The following is a 10,592-nucleotide window of genomic DNA, read 5'->3' as shown; positions in this document are numbered from 1 at the left end:
TGGGGCCACTGCTCCATTGCTTGGCAACCAAGCTATTTTTAGCGCCTGAGACAAGGACTTGGAGCCATCGCCTGGGGCCAACTTACTCGAACCTTTCGAGTCATGGCTGTGGGAGGGGACGAGAGAGAGAGAGAGAGAGAGAGAGAGAGAAGCGAGAGGCGAGAGGGGGAGGGGTGGAGAAGCAGATGGTCACTTCTCCTGTCCTTTTTATTAAAGGGAGCCATCAGTCGTAGGGATGCTTTTTTTTTACCCAGGTCCAACTTATTGCTTGCTTACATATGAGGCGTATATCTCCTGCTATCCCGAACGCTTGACGACGCCTCCACTCAGTCCCTGTGGCCCCTTGGGGCCAGGGCCTCTCGCCGGTGATTGACAGCATAAGCGATCCGCAGTCGCGCAGGCGCAATAGCTTCGGGAACACTTCCGGGACGGTACTGTGGAACTATTTTGGTGCTAGCGGGGACTGAGCCGGTAGGTCGCGGCCCTCACTCTTTGTTTTGGGTCCTGGGGCGGCATGCGCTACAACGAAAAGGAACTGCAGGCGCTGTCCCGGCAGCCGGCCGAGATGGCGGCTGAGCTGGGCATGCGGGACCCCAAGAAGGGCAGCGGTGAGTTGGGCGGGGGCTGTGGGCCGGGCCGGGGGTGGGGGGGAGGGGACGGGGCGGGGCAGGCGGGACGGAAGATCGCCGAGCCCTGCGAGAGTCCGCACTGTGTCCACAGTGGTGAAGCGGCGCCTGGTAAAGCTGGTGGTCAATTTTCTCTTCTACTTCCGGACCGACGAGGCCGAGGTAGGGCGGCGGAGAGGCGGGCGCCGGGCTGGGGTCGGGCGCCTGGGGTCCCCGGATGGCCTGCCCATCCGGCCCGTCTGCCCCCAGCCCGTCGGAGCCCTGTTGCTGGAGCACTGCAGAGTCATCCAGGAAGAGCCCAGCGGCTTCTCCATCAGTGAGTGCGGGTGCGGGGACCAGGCAGGCGGTGAATCCAGATCCTCTCTGCTCCCCCTGCCGTCCTGGGCAGGGATGGGCTCCTCCCCTGTATAGCAGGCTATGCACACCTATCCCAGCTAGTACTTCTAGCTGCCACTGCAAAGCCACCAGGATTTTCACTCCTTTTGGCGAGCACTGCTCTCTCGATGTGCCTCCACTGAGAACCTTGATCCTTGAGAGGATCGACTCTGTAGGAAAAGGTAGTGGCCTTAACGGGGTACCACAGACTTTGGGGTTTTAACAGAAATTTATTTTTACCAGTTCTGTAAGGCAAAAGTTCGAGGTTGGGTTGTTTCCAGGACTGGTTCTTTCTGAGGGAGAATCTGTGCCATGCCTTCCCAATTTCTGGAGACCTTTGGCTGGCTTATGGAAGCACATCACTTTAATCTCTGCCTCCATTGCCCCTTGACCTTTTCCCTACCTGTCTGTGTCCAGATTTCCCTTTTTTATAAGGAAACTAATCTTATTGTAGTAGTTCACCTCCAATGTGAACTTACCTTAACTAATTACATCTGCAGTGACTTTGTATCAATAGACCCTGTTCCCAGGTTTCAACACACCCTTTTGGGAGGTACAATTCAATCCACAGCTGGTGAGAAGCCATCAGCCCAAGCGGGAGCTGGAGCGGGGACAGTTGTGGACAGTGGCAACAGGAAGCTGAGGCCTGTGGCCAGCATGGGTGGTGGTGGGAGTGAACAGGGACAGACAGGACACCCTCCTTTGCAGGCTTCGTTGAGGACCCAGAGAGGAAGTATCACTTTGAGTGCTGCAGCGAGGAGCAGTGTCAGGAGTGGATGGGTGCTCTGCGTCGAGCCAGGTAGGGTATGGGCTAGCCTAGAGGCTTGGGAGGCCTTGGGCAGGGGCAGAGCCAGGCCCTGTGAGCACAGGCTGCTTCCTTCTCCAGCTACGAGTTTATGCGCAGGAGCCTCATCTTCTACAGGAACGAGATCCAGAAGATGACAGGCAAGGTGTGCATGGCGCACGGGGAAGTGGGCGGGGGAGCTACTGGGCCAGGGCTCATTCTACCCATTCACCACACAGGACCCCTTGGAACAATTCGGCATATCAGAGGAGGCCCGGTTCCAGTTGAGTGGCTTGAAGGCATGAGTCTCAGGTTGGGCTTGGGCTCCTCAACTTGAGTCACTGGGGCCTGAAGGAAAGATCTCCCCCACTCTTGCTGGGCCTTGGGTTTCCTGGCCAAACCTGGACTTTCAGAGTGAGGTGGTGTTGGCTTAAAGACTTAAGTAGCCCAAGGCTGGTGGGGGGCAGAGTGCAGAGGTTGTGCCTTGGAATAGTCTGGCACCTTCTCAGTGCCGCATGCTGCTGCTAGGGGACAAGTGTCCACTCCCAGGAGCTGTGTCTGGCCCCTCAGTCTTGTCCATCTAGGGCCTGGCGGGTGCTTGAGGCCAGTGCAGCTTTCTTGCCCTGTGTAGGCTGAATGTATAAAGCTAGATAATGCTGTGAAGGCCATGAGGGCTGCACCTCTGGACTACTGTGAATTCTGAGGGCCAGGGCCTGACCAACACCTTTGGGTAGAGTTGGGAGCATTTGTTCTTGGGCTAGTGTGCTTGTTCTGTCCAAATAAAGGTACCTCTTTTCCACATGGGATGGTGGTGCAGTGAATGCAAAGACATGTGTCCTCTACAGGTTGGTAGAGCTGATTCCCAAGTGAGGTTCCTAGGGCAGAGGTGATCTCCAGGCCCCAGGTTTAAGTGTATGGGAAGAAGGGGTGGGCTGCCTACCTAGAGCCTAGGGAGGTAGAGAGCCTAGCTCACTGGCCCTGAAGGGGGTGATGGGATCCTCAAATGGCCTGTGATCCCACCTCTGGTCACAGGTCTTCCCCTTGAGTACATGTGGGACCTTGGGAAGTTTGTTTTTAGTTCATCAAAGAGTTGTCTTAGGGGGATGGAGGAATGCCTAACCTAGTCAGATGCAAGCCCTGGAGGGGCTAGGCCTCGCTGAGATGGCTAATCACTGTCTACCCGAGTCAACAGCAGCTGCTTTCAGGGTGACTCGAGGCCTCTCCTGGTGTCTGTCCTCTCTATGTGGGGCCCTTCAGACCTTAAGGTCTCACCGTGTAGTAACCAGGGAGAAATGTCAGACCACAATCAAGTGAAAACAAACATTTTATTATAGTCTAGAGATGGAAATCAGAGTGCAGTGGGGTTCACTTAGGGAAAGAGGGTCAAGCCAGCAACCCAAAGGGGATGGGCCTTGCCAATACCCCCAAATGAAACACAGTCTACCAAAATGACAAAGCAGGGCTGGTCTGAAGGTCAAGACAAGCCGGTGTGGACTGACTATGTGAACAGGAATGACGGGTGCATGGAGGGAGGAAGAATGAATGGTCTCCTGTGGACGGCACAGATAAATAAAGGGGTGAGTGGGTCTTAAATAAATCACAAGTCATAACTGGAAGGGAAGGCTGGCTCCTCCTGACAGGGAGGGTCTTCAGAGTTAGGTTTTCCTGAGCAAAGCACCCTCACAGCCCTGGACTTCCCTGAAGTTGCCCACAGAGCAGCACCAGGTCTCTGCCCAGAAGGGGCTAGAACCTGTTCCTCATAGGAAAGGGGGTAAGGTTTGTTCACGCAGCCTTCCTTCCCAAGACAGCCCTCTCTGCCAACCGCGGCTGATCTCAGAGCCAAGAGGGCTGGAGGATAGGTGCAGAAAAAAGGAGACCCCAGCACTAACTGGCAGAACCTAGCTCTGCCCACTGCTGGGCAGACATTGTTATGTGGGGAGCACAGATATGGCACATCAGTAGGAAGTCCTACATGGTGGCACAGTCACCATGAAGTGATGCAGTGTTGACAGGGTTGCTTGATTTCCAGACCAGGTGCTTGCTGTGTGCTGCAACTTTGCTACTGTTAGCCTTGCAGCTTTTTAGGGATCTCTGTGCTCCCAACATGGGGAAGGGATGCTGCCCTGTGCTAGAGGACCGGGTTGCAGAATGCGAGGTGGGCACAGCACCTTCATGTGCCAAGAGCACAGACCTGGAGGTAAGGGAGCCAGGGCAGCAGTTACAGGACAGCTAATTATGAGAACCTTTCCAAGCACCATCTTCAACCTTGACTACTGCTCTGAGCTAGGCATCACCCCAGGGCAAGCAGGAGGCAGGGCTCTACCAAGACCCACCTAAGGAAATGGAGTCAACAGCCAGGCCTGCTCTGCACTCTTGGGCCAGTGGACCACTGCCCATCCCCCCAAAGGGCCGGCTCCAGCCCTGCCCCCAAGGATCAGGAGGAAGCAGGGGCCAGGCCAGGCCTGCTGCAATGACCCTCCCATGTAGACCAAGGACCTCTAGCAATCACATCTGGAAGGATAGGCTGTGCCGGCCAGACTGGAGAAAGCAGGAGCTCAAGGCTTTTTTGAGTTCCCATGTTCCTTGACAGTGCCACCTTGTGGCAAAAAGCGCCAGAGCAGCCCTGGCTCAGACTGAACCCACCCAGGCCTGGTAAGGCCCCCATAGAGATCAAGGGCCCCCTATGAGCCAGGCCCTTTGGCTGGTTGCCCTTCCAAAGGACAGAGAGAGCACCTGGACATGCCCTCTCAGGGAAAATGTATAAACATTGTTCAACTAAAAAACCCAGAACTGGTAGAGGCTGCTGGGCTGGATGGACCCGAGAACCCTGCTGACAACCTCTGGAAGCCTCCAAACAGCTCTCCACCTTCCTGTGAATCTGGCTTTGCCCTCATTGCTCACTCACAGTGCATTCATTCCCAAGCACCATGGAGGCTGCTCCAGCATGAGCAGTAGGTGTCACTCCAGCTGTGGGACTGGAGGGCCATGAAGCAGTGGCATGGACTGGCCAGGAGGACATGGGGCACTCCAGCCCTGGGCTAACGCCACTTGTATGTACTTGAATAAATAAAAAGGTTTTTCCCCTCACTTTTCTTCCTTTTTTTTTTTAAGTTTACTGTGCAATATACAATCTAAAAATAAATGAAGTCTATGAAATTTATAAATTTTCATCACATCTCTATAAAATACTGTCACTCGTCAGTGTGACTCTTCTATACAGAAACACCAGGCACCCACGGCTAACCTGCCCCACGCCCCGGCCAGCGCCTCGCTGGACTGCGTGAACCCAAGACAGTACAGACATACAAAGTAAAGCACTTACTTCCCAGCAGCCCCACATTGGAGTCAAGTACCAGACCTGCCCCACGAGCACCACTCACAGCAGCCCTCCTCCGTGCAGCATCTAGAGGCCACCTGCTGGCCCTTCCTACACCAAAGGTGCCATCCCAGGGACCAGGGCTGACAGTCGGCTAGAGCGTTCACAGTGATGGGGTAGGGGAGAGGGCCTTTTCTGAGGGGCATTGAAAACCAAGCAAACCACCCTTAACCAGGAGACAGGTGCCTTTGGTATGGGAGAGCGTGGGATGACAGGGCAGGCGCAACAAAGATTAGTTTTGGCGTTGGTCAACCTCGAGTCAGCACCAAAAGAACGTGGAGATGGTGAGGCCTGGCGACGAGATAGCACCGGGCCCGGCTGTTGGCGTCTCTGCTGGCGGGCCAGTCCGTCGGGTCGATGTCTTTATATAGATCCTCTCATATATAATATTTACATTTCTTAATAGGTTGTCTTTATGACTTCAGTGGAGTAAGTCAAAATTGTTTATGCTTTCTAAAAAACGATAAATACTTTATCTAAAACTATCGACAGTATAAGCTGGAGCCAGGCCCAGCATCTCCTGCAGGTCTGCGCAGCGTCAACTCAGTAGAGCCTCATCCTCGGTCCATCCTGCCATCTGGCCGGCCGCCAGCCCTGCGGCCCAGCTGTCCTTGCACAGGTCTCGAGGTTGAGGTAGAAATCCTAGTTACCTGCAGAGACCAGCGCAGGAGGAAAGGCATCATAGCATTAGCATCTCACTTGGAGAAGCCCACACATCCCCAGGCCAGGAACCAAAACCTATAGACAGACAGAAGGAACTTGGTTGTTGCAGACACCATTGTGCCATGCCCCTGGCCCAGTCAGAAGCAGGAGGTCACCATCCCAAAACTTTTCATGGGGTGCTGAATCCCAGCTTCCCTCCCTCCCTGGGAGCTTGGAAAAGACACTCCCAGGTCACCACATGCCAGCTCATGGAGTATGGGGGAGTGTGCCTGCAGGCAGTCCCACTGACAGGTCTACTCGCATTGGAAGTGAGGTCATTACTGTCCAGTCTGGCCCCGGATCAGATGAAGACAGGTCTCCACTGTGGGTCAGGACTGGGAACCTGACACCCAGATGCTTCCACATACACATCTCTGACCTCTTTAAGGCGGTCCGAGCCACAGTGACTTTCTGACAGTGTGAGGCCACTGTGAGCTGGAGCCACCGTACTTTCCAGGCTTTTCCACCAGGACTGAGGCATGGCTCATCTCCAGAACTGAGCCCCTACTAGAAGGCTGTCAGACTCCTGCACCCTCATATCTATTTCCATGTAAACACATGTAGATGGCCAAGTACAGTAGGCAGACCTCACACCTGGCCCCTGGCACCCAGATTGGTATTACCCAGCTTGTTTCTGGAGTACTCACCCCATAGGCTCACACAGGAAGGCCCTTTGCCCCACCAGCAGTGGCTAGGTCAGCTCCTCCCAGCTGTGTAATGCCCTCATAGGCAGTAAAGGAGCAGACAGCCTTCCTGAAGGCCTCATAGCCACCTTTCTCATCCCATTCCCAAAGTCAGACCCTTCGTACACTGCTTTCCTCTTGACTCCACATTGAAATCCAAAACATGTGGGCCCAATTCCTTGAAGGCCAGATGAGCACCGACCACCTGCCCAGGCAGCCTTTCCTGAGGCTACACCACGCTCACCCCATTATCCATTGACCTCTTGTGCATGGCATGTGAGTTAGGGCCTGCTGTCAGGGACCTCTAGCTAAGTAGATCAACTATCACCATCTTCTGAAGACTTGCTAAGTACCAGAGGTTTCAAATGCATGGAATTTTCCTAAAGCCATAAGGTATATTCAATGCAACAGGCTGAGGCCCTAGAGCAAGCAAATAGCAATGCTTAGATTCAGAGCCGCCCCCACAGCCCTACACCTGGGCTGCCTGGAACCCTGACCACTGCAGACAGAGGGTGGCAGCAAGATGGAGCTGGCCAGGCTGCTGGCCTCACCCACTTCTTCCTGGTCCCCTCCCCAACAGGACTTAATGCAGTTCCCTGTTTGTCCAGTCTGCAGGGCCTCCCTGATCTGCTGCCTCCTTGGGCTGGAGCACCATGGGACCTGTGGGAAGGTCTGGTGGGCACTGAGGGCAGGCTACTCCCCTCCCAAGCTCTGTGCTGGTTCTCAGGCCACACTCAGAGGCAGACATGCACAGCTTCCACGGTCTCCCTCCCCGCCGTGTGCTTATTTTTCTTTGGCACCTTTCAGAACCAATGGTCCCAGGCCCCTCCTGCAGAGCCCTGTGGGCTCATCCACTCTCTGTGGAAGAAAGGACAGGTGAGCTTCTTGTACAGGCCACCTGGTTGGGCTCTAGCCTTACCTTACAGAATAGAAGGGCTAGCTAACCAAGGTCTTTATCGTGGCTTAACCCCCGCAAGGCGCTCGGCATAAGGAGGCGGCATGCCAAGGGAAACCCATACGGCGGACGGCCCTGTGGAGCTGGCCTGCGGGATCATAGGTGAGGCCTGGGCCAGGGTCAGCCCAGGCAGGGGCTGGTGGTGCACCATAAAGGAGGGGCGGGAGACCTTGTGTGGGAGGGAGGTGAGCTTGATGGACAGAGAGGCGTTAGAAGGAGGCAGAGAGGCGGCAGAGGAAGCAGGTAAGAAAGCTTGGTTAGCCGGGAGGGGCGCAAGGTTCTGCAGGAGCACAGGCTCAGAGTTAGCAGGGAGCAGCGCAGGAGTAGGAGGCAAGGCAGCGTTAGGAGGGGGTGGTGCATGGAGTGCTGGCGGCTCCACAGGGGGCCGACCCAAGGGCAGAGGAGGCTGGGGTAGGGGCTGCCTCATCTCCACAGAGGACAGGGCCTGAAAGGAAGAGACGGGGGTACTGGCCACAGCCTGCATTGGGGTTAAGCTCAGCGTGGTGCTGCGACAAGCAGCCCCGCTGCCGAAACTGGCTCCAAACGGATGAGAGGAGGCGGAAGGCACCATGTGGTTAAAGACACCTGCAAACAGGAGAGAAAAACTCAGCTTCAACAGGTGGGCATTCTCCAGGCAAGCGAAGAGACACACGCAATAAAGGGGAAGCAGACAGCAGCCGCAGCTCTGAGTGCACACAGGTGCAGGGACAAAGCAGCAGGCAGCAGGAGTGCAGGTGGCCAGGTGAGACTTACCTGCAAGATGGCCCTAGGCCATACCCCCCTCAGAACACCCTCCTGGGCTCCCAGCTGTAAACATCTTGCCCACCTGTGCCCAGCTAGGAGTCACCTTTGGAGGTAGGGACCACAGAGGGCCCAGCTCTATGGCTCCACTCCACCCTACACGGAGCCACAGTATAGTAGGCACTATGGACACTTTCTTCCCAGTCCAGTCCCCATGGCTTCCCAGAGCCCATGGGATGTCAGGTCTGACTATGACCTCCACAGGGAGGCAGGAAAGACCTAGTCATGGCACCGGCTCCCCTAAAGGTATAAGAGACACTGTCACAACTGGAGAGCCTGACAGGCCAACTCACGTGTGAGTGCTCTGCCCATGTGACAGTCGTGAAAAGGAACGTGATGGCGGGTGCAAAGTGGACACAAAGGGACACGCGGGCACAGCCTCTCATCCCTTAGGGAGATCTGGAAAGGAACCTGTAAAGCAGTTGTGATTAAACCCAGTGGTCCAGGAGGCCTCGACGATGGCTTGGTGTCCAAGACCCCAAAGCAGGTCCTGTGGGACCTGAGAGTCAGACAGGAGAGATGTGCTTCTGCCTACCTCCAACTGCGCCGCCTGCCACACCGGAGGAAAAGCTGCCCATGGCGTGCGAGTTGGTCAGTCTGGTTGCGGCAGATGAGACATGCACTAGGCCAGCAGCAGCTGGCACAGAGCTGAACAAAGACTGTAGCACAGATGAGCCTAGGTTGGCCTGCAGGGACATGGGGCCCAAGGCAAACTGTGGGCCAGGAGTGAAAGTGCCCAGGAAGGACCGATGTGTCTGAGAGGAGGGGGCCATGCCGCCTGCCGAGGAGACTGTTGTGGCGAGGCCTGGACCACTGAGGAGGCCCCCAGGAGGCACAGCAGCAGCGGAAATGAAGAGATTGTGGCCATTCTTGAAGTCAGGTTCGCGGTCCCGGCCCTTGCCCGCTTTGCCATGTGACGAGGCCTTGTCTGAAGGTGTGCACACTGGCAGGCCCACCTCTGCCTCCTTGCCTTTGATCCCCTCAACCTTTGAGCCACCCAGTCCATCCAGCTGCCTCTTGTTCACAAAAGGGCCAGGTTCTACACTGCTGTCCTTGCCCCTTGGGGCAGAAAAGCTCAGGGAAGCGCCCAGGCTGGCCACCTCAGGGGCCTTGTGGGAGAGAGAAGCACCATCACTGAAGCTGTGTAAACTAAGGTCGGCGGCCAGGCCTCCGCTGAAGGTGAAGCCATTGGGAGGGTTGCTAATGGGGCTCAGCCCACCAGTCCCCGACAGTGCACCTGGGAAGCTCTTCCTGGGGTGAGCGGCCAGCTTGGCATCAACTGAGCCGAGCTCCTCTAGGGTGGGCCGGAAAGTGAACAGAGAGTTCTGGCTCAGAGTAGAGCTGGCCTGTAGCGGGCTGTCTGCAGCCTTGGCCAGGCTGAGGTCGGCAATTGGCGAGAAGGTGGACTTCCACTTGCTGCTGTTGATGGGCTCGCTGGAGGGCACTGGCTTCCTTCCTACCAGGCTGCCACCTAAGGAGGAGAGGCAGGGACTGAGGCCTGGGTGCGTCCAAAGGGCCAAGTAGGGTGGGAGCTGTGGTGCAAGGTGTCCAAGGGGTCTGGGAGGGAGCTGCATAGCTCAGAATGATGCCCTTCCACCCAAAAAAGGTTGGCCCTACGTGTGGCTAGGGTGGGGCTACAGGGGAAGATAAAAGACGAAAGGAAGGCTTCTGCAGGAGGGAGGACAGGTGGTTGGACTAGTCAACATAAATCAGACTCTGGCTCCTCTAAAAAAAAAAGGAAACAGGTCCGCTGCACAAGCAAGCGAGGACACAGTACAACATCGAGACTGGCTTGTGGTGGAGATGGCCTTCCCAGCACCACTGTGCTCAGAAACGCCTGTGCAGGTAAGACAGCGTTTGTCACCTAGCACTGGGGACTCATGTAATGAACTGTTACTCACCATTTTCCAAGGTTTTTGGAGGAGATTTGCTTTCCAATGAGATAGTTGCAATTTTTCTCTCAATTCTATCAAGAAATAAAAAAAGACTGTTTGAAATCCGTGTGCATGCTAAGAGAACTGTACGTGTTCACTGAATTGTCCAGGGAGGTTGGGCAGCAGTAGATGCAGCCTGCCTGGCCTCAGACCTCCTTGGAGGAGGACCCATGGCTGCTGGGGAGACTCTAGTGCCCCATATGCCCATGCTGTGGCCCCATCAGTCACATGATGCTGTCGCTGGTGGGGGGACAGGGCTGAGGGCTCAGCCACTACAGAGAAATAGGGACTCTATTTCCCCACATAAAGAGACACAGACACGCCCCAGATGGAACCATCCCTCAAGTAGTTTAAAA

The 10,592-nt window shown here is 55.7% G+C and overlaps 2 protein-coding genes across 8 annotated transcripts in view; one reads left to right on the top strand and one right to left on the bottom strand.

The window, feature by feature from the left end:
• The first annotated feature begins 277 nt into the window (after nt 1-277).
• PLEKHJ1 (pleckstrin homology domain containing J1) lies at nt 278-2,589 on the top strand. 2 transcript variants are annotated; one of them, XM_066342943.1, is made up of 6 exons: nt 278-608; nt 721-788; nt 876-942; nt 1,710-1,800; nt 1,888-1,951; nt 2,025-2,589. In XM_066342943.1, the coding sequence occupies exons 1-6, from the start codon at nt 515-517 to the stop codon at nt 2,088-2,090; spliced, it is 450 nt and encodes a 149-aa protein (XP_066199040.1). In that variant the 5' UTR covers nt 278-514; the 3' UTR covers nt 2,091-2,589. The 2 variants fall into 2 exon arrangements, with proteins under 2 accessions (XP_066199040.1, XP_066199031.1); XM_066342934.1 differs by having other exon boundaries at nt 280-608; nt 721-942.
• A 502-nt stretch (nt 2,590-3,091) lies between these two features.
• The window catches only part of DOT1L (DOT1 like histone lysine methyltransferase), a 70,797-nt gene continuing 63,296 nt past the window's right edge, over nt 3,092-10,592 (bottom strand). For 4 of the 6 annotated variants that reach the window (XM_066342873.1, XM_066342889.1, XM_066342908.1 and 1 more), the window contains 3 exons: nt 10,204-10,268; nt 8,838-9,773; nt 8,081-8,713 (listed from right to left, as the gene is read on the bottom strand). In XM_066342873.1, the coding sequence (XP_066198970.1) occupies nt 8,685-8,713; nt 8,838-9,773; nt 10,204-10,268 (1,030 nt within the window). In that variant the 3' untranslated portion in view covers nt 8,081-8,684. Of the gene's footprint in view, nt 5,812-5,838; nt 8,714-8,837; nt 9,774-10,203; nt 10,269-10,592 lie in introns of those variants that run through there. The other 2 variants (XM_066342881.1, XM_066342919.1) reach the window with 2 other exon arrangements.

Source organism: Saccopteryx leptura, chromosome 1 (assembly GCF_036850995.1).
Source record: "Saccopteryx leptura isolate mSacLep1 chromosome 1, mSacLep1_pri_phased_curated, whole genome shotgun sequence".
NCBI lineage: Eukaryota > Metazoa > Chordata > Mammalia > Chiroptera > Emballonuridae > Saccopteryx > Saccopteryx leptura.
The sequence above is the reverse complement of the archived record's forward strand: the minus strand, read 5'-3'. Positions and strand labels throughout refer to the sequence as shown.